At 44.0% G+C, this 17,435-nt stretch overlaps 1 protein-coding gene and 1 long non-coding RNA gene across 7 annotated transcripts in view; one reads left to right on the top strand and one right to left on the bottom strand.

Moving 5' to 3' along the window:
• Positions 1–17,435, top strand: part of LOC128911245 (uncharacterized) — a 21,612-nt gene extending 4,177 nt beyond the window's left edge. For both annotated transcript variants that reach the window (XR_008467036.1, XR_008467035.1), the window contains exons 6-12: positions 2,570–3,730; positions 4,774–4,961; positions 5,975–6,027; positions 6,133–6,268; positions 8,225–8,293; positions 12,038–12,588; positions 13,500–17,435. This is a non-coding gene — a long non-coding RNA (uncharacterized LOC128911245). The remainder of the gene's footprint in view (positions 1–2,569; positions 3,731–4,773; positions 4,962–5,974; positions 6,028–6,132; positions 6,269–8,224; positions 8,294–12,037; positions 12,589–13,499) is intronic.
• The window catches only part of P4HA1 (prolyl 4-hydroxylase subunit alpha 1), a 33,054-nt gene continuing 20,425 nt past the window's right edge, over positions 4,807–17,435 (bottom strand). The window contains exons 9-15 of one of the 5 annotated variants that reach the window (XM_054205771.1): positions 17,254–17,324; positions 10,536–10,635; positions 8,969–9,022; positions 6,753–6,818; positions 6,176–6,244; positions 5,418–5,514; positions 4,807–4,945 (exon numbers count right to left, since the gene is read on the bottom strand). In XM_054205771.1, coding sequence (XP_054061746.1) covers positions 4,875–4,945; positions 5,418–5,514; positions 6,176–6,244; positions 6,753–6,818; positions 8,969–9,022; positions 10,536–10,635; positions 17,254–17,324 — 528 coding nt within the window. In that variant the 3' untranslated portion in view covers positions 4,807–4,874. The other 4 variants (XM_054205773.1, XM_054205770.1, XM_054205772.1 and 1 more) reach the window with 4 other exon arrangements.

Raw genomic sequence — 17,435 nt, 5'->3', positions numbered from 1 at the left:
TCTGCCTTGTGCTGCCTTGCCCCATCCGTAGGTGCTGATACCATCAGACCCTTTCCTTTTCCTTTGTGTGGTCCTGCCCTGTGGCGATTTGCAGGCCTTTTTCCCTATCCCCACCCCTACCCTGCCTTGTTTAGCTGCCGCAGTTCCCAGTGCCCAGGCAGGGTTCCTCCATGGTGATGTGGTCATGCTCTAGGTGCTGCTGTGCTGGAAGAGCCCTGGCTACCCAGGCAGGATGGTGGGAAGCCACAGTTTGTAAGCAAGGTTCAACCACACTCCTCCCCTTCCTCCATGGGAGAGGACAAAGGCCACCTAGGCGCTCCCCAACTCCTGGGTGGGTGCCTCAGGCTACATGCAGAAGGCAGGGCAGCCCCTCTGTTGTCTCAGAGAAGAGAGCTGTGGGCTGCATCTCACCCTTCGCTGCCAAAGCCCCTGCGCTGCTGGCTCGGTACCACAGCTCTGTGGCCAGGCTGACCACACCAGCCTCACAGGACAAGTGGCCAGAAGCCCACAAACACCCCAAAAAGCCCAGAGGGTTGGGGTAAGCCCTGTCCTCTGAAAGGAGAGCGCCATCCGGCTGCTCACGTTCCCCTGGCATTGGCCCACCCTGCTGAGGGGCATGGCAGCAGCTCAGCAGCATGGGATCCGTTCCACAGGCAAAAGGATCAGGGGTTCTCACCAGCCTTTTCTGTGCTGTTTTGTGGGTTCCCGATGACCCCAAAGTATGCACAAGCTCCTCTGTTTTGAAAGACTGAAGCACAGGAAGCGCTGTAGTGTATAAACTGCCTTGGTTATGGAAGAAATCAACCTGACTTTCCTATATGTAAGTGCATGTTCTGTCCCTCTACCGTGCTGTTGATGTCTGTGCTGCAGGACAGGCTGATCTTTCTTCCCCTCCCTGGAACTATTCAGGATAACTAACTGGTTGTTTGACCTCTTGGCTTCAGGAAATGGCAGTATTTGTCATCCCCGGACAAGGGTCTCTCAGCAGCTGACCCTCTGTCGTGCCTGTGTTGAGTTTGAAGCCAGGAGCTCGTGCGGTTCCCACATCACTATTAATCCCACACCAGCTACTGACAGAAATCGATGCATTGAGGAGACAAAGGGGCTGAGCCAGGCTCCTCCGGCTGAGCACGTCAGCGCCTTTTTGTGAGTTTTTCTGTACATGAGGCTTTCAGCCCAGCATTACCTGCCCTCCCCTTTTTGCAGTCCATTAGTGCTGTGTGTTCCCAACTGAGACACAAAGTTTGGGTCTGAGAACATGTTTTAATAGTAATAATTTGTTGTATGAGCATCTCCTGCACCTGCCCGCCCAGATTATGAAGTGAAACAAATGAGCTCAGGTTCCAGGAAACACAGATGGTGATAAAAATCTGTGTGATCAGATTTACAACAGCTATACACAAGGAGAGTTTGATGTGGAGGATTTTTCACTGCTAATGGCAGTGGCTTTTATTTTAAGCCTTTTTTTCTTTTTTTACATTAAAAATTTTATTACAAAAAAATTTAAACAGTAAGGCAGTTTCTCACTTGTCAGTCACTATGAGCCAAACAGTTTTCAATCATCTTTAATACAAAACCAGATTCACACAGGAGCCACACTCTTGATCCAAAAGCCCTTGGAGAAGTGAAGGGGTAAGGCAGAAAGCAGCAGCACCACCTGCGTAATCCCTTACACCTTTAGTGCTGGGGGCATGGACGCTGCTGCAGTAGAGAAGAAGGAAATACGGATTGTCTGCAGTTTAGAAAAAAAAAAAAAGCTTACCCTTTCTAATAATCTGGAACGTTTCGGGCTGATGTGCCTCAGCAGGCTTGAGTTTGAGTTTTGAGGGATTTTTTTTTATTTAAACCAAGTGAAATTTTCCACTGTCAAAAGAGAAACTATTTTTCTTCCCCGAAGAACTGCAAGTCATTGAGTAGTTCACTGCTTTAAAAAGTCCTGCACTAAAACACTTTTACTCCCCAGGCGATGCCTCTCTCGGACCGTTCTTAAAATGCTGTTGGACCCTGGCAGTACTCGCTGGGAGGTGAGGGAGGCAAGTGTTTAGCAAACTCCCCCAGACAGTCCACAGCTACTTTCGAGCTTCTCATTTACCTTTTGGTGTTGGTTAAACATGGGGGGAACATCAAGGGGGAAAAACCAAACCCCATTGCTTAATATAACATAACTGTGATTTCTTATGGCTTCAACCGTTACTTTCTTCATTCAACATGTAAGAGACCAAAGTGTTTTCTTCCACTACAGCAGTACCTAAAGCAGTCACTGACACTTTTTATTCAGTATTTCTCTTTTACTTTACATAAATTCTCCAATTTTTAGCTTTTAGTTATTTTAATGTATCAGGTAACACCTCTGCAGAATAAACCCAGCTATTCTGGAATAGCAAAACCAGGTGCCATTTCTAAACATGTTCATGGTGGCAATACATTGATTTTGTTTTGCGTTTGTTAACTACGCAGGATTGGCTTTTTAAAAGCATTTATAGATGCCTCGGAGCTACTGAAAGGAAATCAATGCCCCAAAGTAAGACTCCTACCACCACATTGTTCATTGTGTTCTTCTACTTTGCAGGAAAGCGGCAGGACTTACCTGCAGCCATGGTTACCTGCTTTTTGGAGCTTAAGAAAATCAAAAAGAGGGGAAAGAGAAAACCACCGACAGGAACAGAGATGAATGTCTGACACGGTGTGAAAGGGAGACACTTGGGTAAGTAGAAATGTTATGGGGTTTTTTTAATGATTACAATTTAGTGATCAAAAATATGCTCTGGTAACCCACTTCTTTGGTGAATCTGTTTATATCAGATACTGCTCTAGCGTACCAGCTATTTTGCATAAATGAGCAGTACAGACATGAGGTGGCACTATTTCTGATTTTTCTTTTTATTTGTTTTCTTAAGTGCTGGATGGAATTTGTTTCGTATCTGCCAAACGCACAGGCCAAATGCAAGAAGGTGCAGGGCTAAGGATAAACAGTTATGTAGGTCCCATTGCTAACAGGCTCAGTAGAAATTTAATAATGCATTTTCCAGCAAAGCTTTTAAAGTGTCTTCTGACAGTATGCAGTTTCTCAAACTATAGTACCTTAAACCGCATTCCCAGCATTTGAGAGGTATTTCTAATACGTTAACAGTTGGGTTTATCTGCCTTTTGGCTCAATTTTCAAGATTTTATTGAGGCAGAAAATCCAATTAACTAAAATTGGAATTTTTTCCTTGGTAAAGACTTCAGGATTGACCCCTAAATCAGTAAAACCGTCATCATCCAGAGAATCAGACTGTTTAGGCAGAGTCTGGTGTAGCTCACTGATCCTTGTCCTTGTGTTAGTGGAACATTTAGATGTTTTGCTGAAAATCCTGCTGTTGAAGGGAAGCAAATCCCTCTGCAGCCTCTCCCTGCCCTGCTTAGGGAGGCAGCAGGGATGGCTGTTATTCCTCCCACAGGAATCTGACGAGCAGAACAGAAGTTCAGTGGCTGCAGCAGCCACTTTCTTATCCCCTCAGAGGTTTCAGCTTCATCTCAGCGTAAGGATGACTCGTCACAAACTACAGTCCCTGAGAGTCACTGTGAAGGGAGTTCTTCCAGTGCGGACACCGCTGACTTTGGGGACGTTTTTTCTGTGTGGGTGGCGTGAATTCAGAACGGCTCCAGCCCTGGCTCATGGGAAGAGCAGCACCAGAGCCTCAGGAGGAGGCCCCTTCCCAGTGACGTGAGGTGGAGGCAGCTCCACAAGGTGAGCAACACCGAACCAGCCACAGCAGGCACCTCCTCTGGCACCCGCTGCCAACAGTTGCCCCAGCACTACAGGCTGCAGCCTGCATTCAGCAGCCACAGCACAAAACACATTTGCAAAATAAAAAGCATCTAAAAAAGATTTAGGGTTATAACAGGCCATCTATTTCTCACAAAACCTTAAGAACTGGGAGGCCGAGGGCGGAGAGCGTTCCATGAGGACTATGTATTACCTCATCACCTGAAGTCTCATAACCAATTTGAAATTCCAGCGTCCTAAGGCACGATTACTCTGATTAATGAAGATGGTAACATTCCCATCCCCACTGCCCAAGGAACAGATGTAAGAGTTGACTACTAAGAGAGAATAAAAGCAGCATTTGTTTATGTGGACAAACATTAAAGGGAAAAAAAAAAAAAAAAAAAGAGGGAAGATGGGCTGTAACTGCTGTCAGGCTGGCTCTGATGCAGGCACGTGTTTGACACAGCACTGCTGAAGCATCTCAACTACACGTATGTAACTGCTGGCTCACGTTTCCAAGGTTAAGAGCCATGGTCACCACAGAGGCCAAGAAGAAAGACAGTTTAAAAATTGGGGCTTTTGTGGAAGTGGAAAAACAGGCTAAGACATGATGATAACCTGTTCCCCAGAGAAACACCAAATGTGCCCGCAGTTCTCAACAGCAGTGGGCAGGCACTCTAGAAAAGCAAGGAGTCGAATGTCTGGAAATTGAGGATGAACTGGTTTAATTCAGCCTTCCTTAGAAGGGAGCCCTCCCATTATATCATCCTGCCCTTAGCAGACCAACAGTTGCGAGGAGGACTCTGAGCGGACAATCGCTGGCTTTCCATGCTGATCAGAGGGGCGATGGTGAATGGAGCACCACACACAACACCACTGTTTACTTGTGGCCCTGATCTGTATTTTGTCCTTTTTTTTTTTTTCTGTAACACTGATAGACCTTAAAAATCAATATATTCTGTTCATAAAACCTTAAGGGGATATTTTAGAGGGAACTAAAAGCATGTTTGTTTTGTCCACAGATGAAACACTGATGTAGTTGAAGACTGAACCTGTAGTGGAGTGTTAGTCAGTTGTAAACTGCAGGAGACTGAATACAGAAGAGACAAAGGAGGATTCTGCATCATTCCAACTCTGATAAAGTGCACGGCCTTCGGAATTCCTGTCCCCGCTCGTGGAGCCATTTATTGGATACTGCAAAGACATAAAGGTATGTGATCACTGCACCTGCTTAGCTCGTGCTCTATTGAAGCCAAGTGTAGGCTATTGGCCAGCTTTCAGCTAAGCACAGGATTATCTTAGTTTTCTGAACTATTTTAATACACGCACACAAATGTGAAGATGGTCTAATTTTTCCCCAGAGGGGAAAAAACCCTCCCAGTAGCTGCAAAACTATGAAAGACTATTAAAGTAGATATAGTATTATGTGTGTTTTAGATACATAATAAAAACATGCTACTATATTGTATTACTATAACATATCTAGAGAGAGAGAGATGAAGCAGATGTAGATATAAAGTAGATTTCTTTATAAAGGACGTAATTTCTGGCTGCTTTTTCTTGCACTGTGATGGCCAGAGGCAAAGGAAAACCAAGACAACCCACCAGCAGGCCCCAGGCCTCCAGGTGGCAGCCAGTAAGTGAGAGCAGTGTGAGGCGTACTTACCCCATTTGTTTCCGACTAGTACTGGGCAGGCCGCGTGCCGAGTGCTGTAATCTCCTTCTCCACTGGGAAAGAGATTGTACCAGAATACAGCTGTTCCCTGGAAATTGCAGTGGAAACCCTCAGGATTTTGCTCTGTGCGAAACATGCTCTCACACCAACTTAACGATAAACGTGTATTTGTTTCAGACATTCCTTTTAAATTGAAGGATCTTCTTCATATTGTAACATTTGCTTTCTTAAAGAATGAGTCTCCTTTGACTCATTCTCTGTCTTATATATACTTGGCTGTTAATTTTTTTTAAGCCCTGAGCCAGTTTCATTCAGCTCTGACCAATTTTAGACAGCAAGATAATTTACTGAAAATAAAGCAAAGATTTGTGACCCTTCTGAGGAAAAAAACATAACAGGAACACATGATTCCCTACAGACACCCCAAGACTAAACCTACTTACAGATTTGAGTATTATCAAAATGCGTTGTGAAACATTGTACTGTTTTGCAAAGTCTGCGTATTAGAAGCAGTCAAGTCCAAAACATAACTATGCTTTAACGTGCAGAACATGAGACACCCTTGGAGTCACCGGTACCACTCCAGTTGATTCAGTTCATTGTAAGTACCTCTGTGCTCCCATGAACAGTGCTCTAATCTTCTTCATATAAATTCGTTTTAAAGCTTCTTTTTAAGCATTGATACATCTGTTATATTTTTGAGTAGGTGGCGAGAGGAGTGGTTACACTGGATAAAATGCTCCACTTACCTTTTTAGGCCAAACGCTGGCTCCTACTTCAGGAAAGACAGTAGCTCCCCCTGCTGACACATCGCTCATCTGAAAAGGGGGGGAAAGGTACAGGTAAGTTGCAAGCCGATACATTCCCAAGTGTTACATTTTGGTAAAATAAAATTGGGTTATTGAAAACTTAATTTCTACCTCCCAATTAGTGAGCAAAGGCTGCGTGATTAACAGCCTCAAATAAGGCTGAAACCCACCCTCTTTGTTTAAAGCACAACAGCCAGTCCTGTCCCTGAACGTTACATGCTCAAGTGTTTTGGCAGTGAGCACGCTATAAATACTGATGCAGATACAAAAATGAACAGTCAAATAATTTAAGCTGGTGCTCACCTTTGAGAAAAAAAAAAAAAACCTCCTTAAGAACACATGGAAGAACCATGACTTACGGGTAAGAAGATAGCCCCTGTGTATTACTGCTAAGTGAGTGGCTGCCTTCATTTGCAAGTCACTTCAGTAAAAAAATGTAATGAAATCATGCAATGGCATAGACTATGCAGCAACAGATATTTTTGGCACTAGCACATGACAGAAATATATCACTTACATAAAACAACCAAGTAGCAATTCTGTTGCCTGTTCCCAATTCCTTAAAAGCATCTGGCTCATCTTTCTGTGAATAAAAGCAAGCAGATTTAATAAGCATTTCATTTTGATTATTGAGAGGAGCCAATGACATACAGCTGCAGAGCCAGCAGCAGACAAACTCATGCAGAAAAAATTAATTCAGTCCCTCTATTTGGAAGGAGGGGAGAATGTGGTATGAGTGTATCTATTAATTTAAATAAACCAGGCATTTGAAAATTCTGTAGGACAGAGAAGGCATAAGCCCAAGTTGCTGATGGGTAAGAACTGTACGGTCTGAAAATGCGTATATAAATCCTCTTCACAGCCACAAACTTAATTATTTAATTACACTCACTTATCCCCTCTTGTCCTTGGCCAAGAGGTGCAGCTGCAAGGGCAGCTCTTCAGTCCCAGGTTCACCAGGAACGACGCTCTGGCAGAGCTCTGCTGCAGGGGCAGCTCCAAGCATGCCCTGAGGGCAGCTGCCGGCCCACTCCCTTAGGGTGCTTCTGCCTTTGTGGCCCTCACCCCCTCTCCCGCTCCAGCCTTTCCCACCTCCCGCTGGAGCCCCAGGTTGCTGTGCCAGGCAGGCTGCTGTGCGACCTAGCATTGGGAGTGCCATTAAATACCCAGCGAGTGATTCATTAAGCACTGCACGATCCCATCCCTCCCTGAAGCGTGCAACAGGAGCAAGGCACATCCCTGCCTCAACACACGAGAACATGCGTGGTATGGCTGCGACGCCACCAGCCCATCGCTGGGGTAAAATGGGGGGGCCTCCTCCCCACCACGCTGCAGCACGCGTGTACCTTATGTGTGCATGTTACCCTTGTGCTGTCATTGCAGCTGGGAAGGGGGGAGGAAGCCAAGAGGGTCTCAGCAGAGCAGGAGCTTCTAACAGGCTAAACAACTAGCCCAGTGTGCCATGTGGTAACTAGGAGGGTTTTATCACTTGCCTTACAAGAACAAAACCCCATTTTGATGGGTTAGGATACCAATGTCTGTCACACCTCTATTCTTACTTCTAGAACCCACCCCCTCTGGCCCCTATTTGTGTGTGCTTAAAATTCTGGCAATCCTTACTCCAGAAATTAACCCATGCATTGCCAAACACTGTTAATCATTTGCAATGCTTTTGAGCATGTGTTTACAGAGCAGAGATCCTGATTAATAGTTGGTGACTTGGATTCACAGCATAAGGTTAATCTGAAGGTGTTAAATCACACGTAAGTATGCCCAATAAATAACCAACTGAATTCAGTGGCATTATTTCCAGCAGTCCACAATTTAAGCTGGGAATAGAAAGTGGTTGGGAATTTAAAACAAATAAAAAAAAAGGATGGTGCGATGAGAAGACCTCGGTAGGCTTTTTTCCAGTTTCAGGAGTCTGCTAGCGATCAGCATGTAAACTACAATAACAGAGCACTTGTGTTTTCAAAATTTCTTCAACAGCACACACAATGCCTGCATCGTCTCGGCTCTGGGGAAAGAAGCCCCCTCTCCGCCCAGCAGGCCTGCAGGGTAAGCTGCAATGCAAGTCTTCCTATGCTGCCAACCAGGCCTTCCCCACAGAAGAAGCGTTAGGCTCTGTCCCGTGCAGCCACCTCTGCCTCACCCAGCGCTACAGCGCCTGGATGCAGCTTCGCTGGTGCCACCATTGGCTGCCACACCCGTCAGGAGCACAGGATACACAGCGAGTTTTTATACAGTTTAGCTGTATATCCTTCAGTGGCTTTAAACAAAATGGCTTTACATGGCCAGCACCTTGGCCAACTAGAATATTTCTAACTGTTTCCTCAGATTTACAGTAAAGCCCTTTGCTCTGTTAAGAACTATCAGTCATCTCCTTAGAATAATTCTTTTTTAGTTATATTTTTGAAGAAAAAAACCCTTGTTGCTCTGTAATGCCTGAAGTGTTTATCAGTTCAGCTGGTGGTTTAGAGGGCTTTCTCCGCTAACATGGATTAGAAAAGTTGAAGAGCTACAAAATTTAATACACAGTAAAGAATAAAAACTGTGCCACAGCCACGAGGCCCAGGCTTCACCGGGTGACTATCTCTCCTCCATCTCTTTACTTGCCCGTGCAAAGTCAAAGTGGGGTTCATACTGTCCTCCCACTCCATAATTTGCCACCTGAAAAAGAGAAACACAGTGCTTGTGAAGAAGAAAGAGATGCAGACAGAAAACAGGACTTACCCTTCCAAAATCAAAATGAGGCTCATACTGGCCTCCTACTCCGTAGTTGGCTACCTACAGTGAAAGGAGAAGCACAGAATCTAGTAAAGCAGTATTTTATCCAGACAAGAATGTGACTGTCATCTACAACCTTTCGACGGATGAAGTTTAAAAATCAAACCATAGGAAATTAGAAGTCTCAGCCAGCTAAACTGTAGCGTACACCGCAGAAGGCCTGCTGGATTAATTCACTAATAGCTCTGACTTCACCCAGACTCCTCCTCAGCGTAGAGCCAAAACCTGACTGAGCTTTAGGGTCTCAGCCCCTCAGCCTGCCTTCGCAGCTCTCAACTGCACACCAGCTCCCAGCAAAGGTGCAGCTGAACCGTCCCTTTCCCCAGGGTCAGCTTTCCTTGAAAGCTCTTCTCTCTGCCCAAGCTGAAGGGGAAAAGAAGTTCTCCCATTCCTGAGTGCGTGCTACCATCTGATCTCATGACCCTCAGGTCACGAACCCAACCATGAAACTTTTGAAACTCCTGCAGACCTGGACAGCCACCCCAAGATCTTTGGCTACAAGAGCAGCAGCACATCCAAGACTGGCACTGCAAGATGCGGTGTACTCTGGGGAAGGAATCTGGTCCTGCCCCAGGGTGGAAAAATATTTTTCTTATATAGAAACTTTACAGGTTACATTCTCTTCAAAATAGGTCACAGTACTTTTACATGATTCCAGTTTAAATCCCTTTTTGATCTCTATGTCAATAAAGAGGACCCACCGTCCTTTTTCCTCATTGATTTTTTCATTATTATAGTATCTCTTCTATGTATTCATAACCTCAACTTTCAACCAGATGCTTGGGCATTTTATCATCAGCAGTCTTGATGGAGAGGCACAGTAGCACAACAGCTTTCAGGAACCACTTTCTAGGTGCCGTGCTTCCCAGGTATCAATGCTTTCTCAGAATTGGAGAAGCAGCTGTTTGTTTAAAAGCCTCAAGGAAATGCATAAAAGTACTTCTAAAATAATATTTACTCAAGTTACATGTACAGTTGGTCTCTCCCCCATTACAGACACACTGTTGGCCGCCTAGGACCAAGGATGGGATAGAACATCTATTTTTTGATACTTTTTGAACACCCTTTCCTTTTGAACAACCTTTTGTCCCCTTTCGCTACGTATCAGTCAAGCTAAACTTTTCACTATCACCACAGCACCACCAGCACAGCACCACAACACAGCTGATCCTGCAGCAATGCAACTCAGTTTTATTAGTATAAATAAAGAGGAATTACACATCCACTTCCGTGAACATCACGAACAGCAGTTATTACTGTTTCCCTCCAGCGACAGAAAAGCCATTTCCTACTGAAGTGAGCCTTACTTACTTTCTTCCTCCCTGTCGAAAACAACACCTATTCTTCCCACGGCCTGGAATCAAACCAGCCATCAAATCAGCTGCCCCTGGGCTGAACGAGCTTTTGTGGCCACCTCACCACCACCGCCTGAATGAGCATGGTGCTGCACATGAAGCCACCCACAATGAAATGCCAACTGACATTCACCATCATCCGAGTCCTAAGAGTTTACCTGCAGCTCCTCTGCTGTGGAGACATCAAGTCCTGTTAGGTCCTGTATCCTTGTGTTAATGCGAGATACCACAGGGCTTTCGTAGCCAGACAACCAAGCACTGCATGGGAGGGAAAAATAATTACTAAAATATGGTAGTAACAGGCAGTAAGCTAGCAGCACAAATCCAACATTTGGAATTACTTTGAATTTGAGATTAATTTTTTAAACTTTTCAAGAATTTGGTAGGATGATCAGAAATATTTCCAGGGCATTATGAAGGCCTGCATTTAATAAACATGTTTTCTAGGAAGAACACTTACAACACTGGTTTAAAGAAGCTCTAAAACTAAGGGCCTTAATTCCCATACTGGACTACCAAAGGACTGAAGAAAACGTTCCAAAAAGTGAAATCTGCTTCAAGCTGTTTTCTAAAACAGACACAAACCAGTTTTCCTCTTACCCGTTCCAAACAGCTAATTTAGGCTCCACATTTGATGCATTCTGAAGCAGCACTTGGGAAAGGAATAGGTGAGTTACTTTACTTTGCGTGGGCAGAGCCTGTGTGACTGCAACTCAGCTCTTCCACATCAAGCACTTACAGGCAAGCGCGCTGGGATCCATCCTTTCACATTACTTACCTGTGCAATGGTACTAAAAATAATTGTGAGAACAGTTAAATAATGCAGAGAACCTTTTACCATTTTCCCTATTCAACAATTTCTACCAAAATGGCCTATTACGAATTTGGCATTTAGCACGTTTCAGGTACACAATGATTTTTAAGGGGAAAAAAACCAAACCAAAACAACCCAATTATATATTTTTTTTTTTAAATATAAATGTGAAAGGTCAGCCTCACAATTCCAAAGGCATCTTCAAAACGTCTGCCTCCTACTGCAAATTAGAACTTTTCAGCCAAAAATACTGCATTTAAACTAACTGGCAAACTAGTCAGCAGAGAAAGGCATGAACAGGTACAGAAGCAGTTCTACATGCGACTCGCTGCCTTCACCCAGACCCAATGGAGCATTTTCTACTCAAAGTGGTTGCTCCTTCTTGTCCGGTGCCTGACTGGCAGCAGCTACGTCACCTGGGATCACGGGGTTTGGCAGAAAAGGGCACAAGCTTAGTATAACCGCAGCTCTGCACGTCCCTGCTGGACCCTTCCCAGCCCTGCGTGAACACATCCAGTTACTTACATGGAAACAAACACAGGCATTTTTCAGCTTTTTACAAGCTAAATGTTTTGTTCTTTTGGGGGGAAAAAAAAAAATCAATTTCATTTAGCCCCTATCTTTTTCTTTTTTCCCTTTTCTTTTTTTAAAGCCACTCATCTGCTCACGTGATGCTTGTTTCTCTTGCTGCTTTACTCAGCCCATTCTAGCCCCTGCACCTTTGTTTTACCTGCTCCCTCTTTGCCTTCCCTGGCTCTCTTCTCTGTTTACCTTGCCAGTTCCCTACTAGTCACTAATACCGATCATATTGATGATTTGCGGCCCATGTTTTCCCCTTTTTTGCAGGACAATGGAGACAGCTAGTTCTAGCATCTAACTCGGCCTTTTGGGCTCATTGGTGGTTCCTGCTGCTTTTGCAAGACTGTTGGACAGAAATACCTGTGCCCAGAGCCTGGCTGGCAAGTACGTCATAGCATTGCTACTCAAATGAACTTTCACATCTATGCTAAATTAAGGTTGTTTTCGTCAATTAAAAAAAAAACAAAACCCTAATAATTAAAAAAAAAACCACCAAAACACTTTGCATGGGAGGAACAGTAGCATGACACGTGACACAAGGCACTGACACAGGTTACAGAATCTCTACGAGCATATTTTTTTTTTAAGTGACAAATGAACTATAGATAAAAGAAATAAGATTTTGCGAGACAGACTTACACAAACACATACAAAGATTCATACACATCCAAACACTGTTAGTATAAGGAAGCGTTACAATGTAACCCTCTTTGATTTAAGGTGGTAGGAGAATGCAAAGACTACTTGCATGAAGCATTCCCCCCCCAAAAGGAAAAAAGCAGCTCTGCAGCCACATGCTCCGCAGCCCTGCTGAACAGGTAACGCTCACAAGCAATCCTAACCTCACACTTAATATACGAGAAAAGCCCCATCAGCTTCAAAGTGCAGGCTCCAGCTCCCTCTGGCCAGGGATAAAAGAAAGAAAAAAGAAAAAAAAAAGCCAACCCACAAGCATTCTTACTATATTGGTTATTCAGACTTGCAATGAATACATTCTACAGGGAGAATACTACATCCTTTCACGAAGGGAAAGTACTATATATATATTTATAGATATTTATTTTAGAAATAAAATTAATTGCCCAAGGATACAAAGAAAGTCTATGAAAGGTGGAGGAAACGGGGAACTGAAACCACATTTCAAGTCCCAGCCCAGCAAAGCGTATAGGGCTGAATAGTTTCATGTGAAGAGTTACAGTGGGGTTTAACCCTGTCAGTGTCAGGAAATCTGCTTCCGTGGGGGCAGAGGGCTCAGGAGGGCCTGCAGAACCCTGCACCGACTGGCCAGCATCAGCAGGTCTCTGCGCCTGCCGTGTTTAAGACGCATAGCAAGGGCTTCTGCTGCTCTGCCCAGCAGCCCTACATCCTCCTCCTCTGTTGCTTGGCTGAGCCTTGGGCTTTTGCTGACATCAAAGTAAGCATGTGCCCCAGTTCAAGCCCATTTATAACAGGTATTCCATCACACAAAGGAAGCTTTTTACCCTGCTCTTGTCTATCACACAAAAAAGCAGCTCAACCCTCCCTCACCAGTGGCGTATGTGATGCAGAATTAACCACCTTAAATTGTGCTCAAACTTTTTTTTTTCCTTTTAATATATGTGTAGTCCAAGGTTGAGCATGATTCAGTAAATGCACACAGCTCTAATTCCTCACTGTACGTTTGTTCAATTAAGTTGCTTATCTGACACGTTAACTTGCATGAACAGCATTCTGTCATCTTTTTGACCAGCTGACACCTACGAGTCCACTACGGGCAGAAAACTTCCTACAAAAGGGACAAGCTTATTCCTGGGAAGTCAGAAGCATGGCAGTTTAAGATGTGGGTGACTTTAGGAGGATTTGGTATTTACTTAATAACTACCACACCAACCCCCAAAATTCCCTCATTACAAAGGTATGGTATTTTGGTGTCCCGCTTGGCTTTGTAAAAAGACACCTAAGAACTCAGCTAATATGTTATAGAAATTGAAAGAATTTCATTAGCATGCTGAACTGATGCTGGGGGATTGCTTTTCCTCTTCCTCACGCCCCAGTCTGGCTTTTAACAACTGTTCTATTCATTACAAACAGCTAGCAGTGATCACATTTACTCCTCCCTCTTAGAATTCTGTATCAGGTATCATATTACAGACTTTTAATAGCACCATACTTATAAGCAGAAATATTTTTGGTTTTTTTTTGTTTTGTACATTTCTAAAACGTAAAAAGTACCAGTAGAGATGCAATAGGGAGTGAATAAAATCACAGGCTGGTATTTCTGAAGTGGAAACTTTAACTTCATATGTTACAGGCTCCGACTGGCTGCTGGGAGGAGAGAGGCAAAAAAAAAAAAGGCAGCTTCTTTAGGATCGGTGTGAGAGTGGCTGAGTTTATTCTGGTGCTGCACACAGCAGGGCTCACTGGTGCTCCTCGTATTGCTGGCAAGGCGCCCCCTTTTATACAGCCTGCCACGTACTGCACTGCGAACAGTAGTCCTCTCAAAGAGAGGAATGCTGTAATTTAGAAGCACATTTGCTAGGAAAGAATGTTTGAAGGGGGAAAGCAGTCATCTATTAAAAAAATAAAGCAAGCATTTTTTGGTTTTCAGGAGCAATGATTCATCTGGAATGCAAAGCAGCTCAAACAGCTCTAACAGAAAGATGTTTCATTCCAGTTTCCAGTGAGATACAGAATTACAAAAAACCTTAGTTCAGTAAGATCTGATTTAATTCTGCAAGTTCCTTAGATATGTTGGAAGGAAGTCCCTGACTGCCACCTTTCTGAGCACCAAACCTTAAACATCTGAGGGTCTCACTCAGCAGGCATGAGACACTGCACCAAGGAGGCAGCAGCTGCCCGTATATTTATCACAGACCCCCTAGGCAAGGTACAGCGCACGGTTAACTCCAGAGTAAAGCCCTAGGAGAAATCATTATTTTGTTGTGTCACAAAGCCAATAGCAAGGTGATGGCAAACGGGATCTGGCCACCCCATCTGGCTGCACACGTTGGCAAGGCAATCGGCTTTTAATGATGGGTGTTGCCTAGTACTATTTTTTCTGGCTGTTCCCACTAATGAAAAATCAAAACTCTAAACAGAGTTCTTTTACGAAGGCTCATGTATTTAAGTAGAGGCCAAGTATGCATCGCAATTTCAATTAGCGCTCTGATCACCTTCTCTAATTCCTATTATTAGCACATCAAGTTTGACAGAAACCGTGAGGATGTGTTCAAATGGATTAACACATTTCTTCAGTAAACGCCCCAGAGCAGTCTCTGTCAGAGGACAAATCCCGAGACTGAATAAATGCTTTCTTTAAAATGCACAGTCACAGATAGCCACGACAGATAAGACACGGACAGACTTTAAAATTAAAAAAAAAAAAAATTAAACAGAGCATACATCAAACAGGAAAAGGTATCTCCCTGAAGTTATCCTGGCGGGGACCCGTGGATGGAGGTAGGTTGGGGGAGCAAACCTGTAAGAGCTCACCAGACAATTGCCAGGGGACTCCCACGACCTGCGTGCGCTCTGATAAGTAGCCCGGTGTGCTGCTGAAGGTGCAAGGCAGTTCTCAGGTATAAAAATCAAAGTTTTCAACTTGCCACTACTTGTAACAACTACTTTAAGGATCAGACTTCAGCTACAATGGTTTTCTAGCTCCCATCAGAATTCTAACCACTCCTGAATCAATCAAAATCTTGCGATCCAGTATTTCGAAGCACTTTTATTTTTTTAAAGAAATTCACAGCTAAATGAAGCCCCTTATGCTACTAGCCATTCTAATTTCAGGGGTTTTGTTCAAAGAAGCTGAAAGAACACTACTTTACTATTAATGAAGCAACTACTTTCGATCATTTAAACAAGGAAATTCTTTAAAATTATCAACTAGCTTTAATTTGCACTATTCCCATGAATGACAGCAGCTCCTCAGCACCTAGTTCAGAGCAGCACGTCTCACTCCCAGGTTTCGTGGCAGAGGTGAGTGATGCCGGCAACTCCCGCCGTGTGTTAGTGCCAGCAGAGCCCCGCGCCGTGCCAACATTTTAGTACGTTAGTCGCACTAGCCAAGCCATGCTAAGCAAAGAGGGTGCTTCCATCTTGGCTCCCTCTAATTAGAACTATTTTCTATTTCCGCAGCCCGCTTGCTTTGTTATGTGACAGCTCGGTTTGCTTTAGGCCATTCTCTTTCTTCTAAAGAGAGACTAAGAATAGAAAAGTTATGCAAAAATCCTTTTTTGCCCCAGGTTTAGAGATGAAGCAGCACAGTCCCAGAACGGACTTCCTCAGACTGGGCGTACCTCTGGAAGACGCTCCCCTTACCTCTTAGAGACTCTGTAATGTGCTGTGGTCAGTTTCCCAGTCTCAGGGTCATGAACAGTAGCACGGCTCAGCTACAAAAAGAGAAAGGACAAGGGCTTACCCACCTCGTAGGCTGCTTTTTCGCCAAGCCACAGGTGTTTGAAAGGGTTCCGATTGGTCTGGATGGTATGCAATGCTCTTAAATTAGCAATATTAGAAGGGCAACAGAAGCTGTAGCTGCCATGTCCAAATCAAAACAAATTGGTTGCAAAAAATTTGGTTAGATTGTCCTTTCACTTTTTTCCTCCTTTTCTTTTTTCTTTTTCCTTTTTTTTTTTGTTTGTTTTAAACTAGAGACTTTCTGGAAGTAATTTATGATGCTGAGTTTCACAGAGAATTCCTCTTCACCCAGAAGTTTAACTCCTTTCAGAATTTGGGGTTAATGCTGATGGAATGCCAATCTTTAATCACTGCTACTAAAACTAGGGGAGGGGGCGGTGGCAGGCAGGGAGCAGGTGGTTTCTTTTAGAGCCAGCCAATTTTGGGAAACACTGGCTAAATTCAAGGCTTGTAGTACTTAATAGATGAGTTGCAAAGAACCAGGAGCCCAGTGAAAGAGCCTGCATTTGTGTCAGCAGGAGGTAAGAGCTCCCAGCCAGGAGCATGGGATTATGTGGGCCAATGCAACGCTGTGCTTTCCTGCCACTCCGGCTGGCCCACGCGGTGAGGACCTGAGGCAGCTCTTACACATGTCAAGGCACTTCAAGTGGTCTGCTAGATTTTACAAGGGAAGGGAAGACAATTCTTGGTTGGTGAGAAAGGGAGTATTTAAAAAAAAAAAAAAAACAAACCAAAACCCAATCTAGATCTACTGAAGGTTTTATAGCATCACGTATTTTTTACACTAATTGTAGAGACCTGCTTCTTCTACAGATCATCATTTGAGAATGCGCACTGAGAAGGTGACCAAAAAAAGAAAAAGAAGAAATCAAAATACACCCCCAGAACTTCTAGCTAAAGGAAAAGCCTGAGAAACTCAGCAGTAACAGCCTGTTACAGATCTGCATGTAATAAAGCAGTGGACTACAAAAGCCAAAGTTGTCTTTTTTAGACCACCTTTTTTTTTTTTTTTTTTTCCCCATAATGAGCAGAATCTACACACTCATTACAGGCCCAAAACATCTGGCATAGAGCTCTCTTACCTTTTGCTAATTCTGTAATGTGCCGTCTCCAAGGCTCCTGTTATGGGGTTTGAAATGGTGGCTCGCCTCAGCTGTGAAGCGAACCATCAGAATAGTTGCATTACAAAGCACATACTGCATCACAGCAATCCGACCATTCAGAAGCCTAAGGGGAAACGTCACGCCACCACCACGCAAGCCAC

Source organism: Rissa tridactyla, chromosome 6 (genome assembly GCF_028500815.1).
Source record: "Rissa tridactyla isolate bRisTri1 chromosome 6, bRisTri1.patW.cur.20221130, whole genome shotgun sequence".
NCBI classification, from domain to species: domain Eukaryota; kingdom Metazoa; phylum Chordata; class Aves; order Charadriiformes; family Laridae; genus Rissa; species Rissa tridactyla.
Note: the sequence above shows the minus strand (reverse complement) of the source record. Positions and strands in the feature narration are given on the sequence as shown.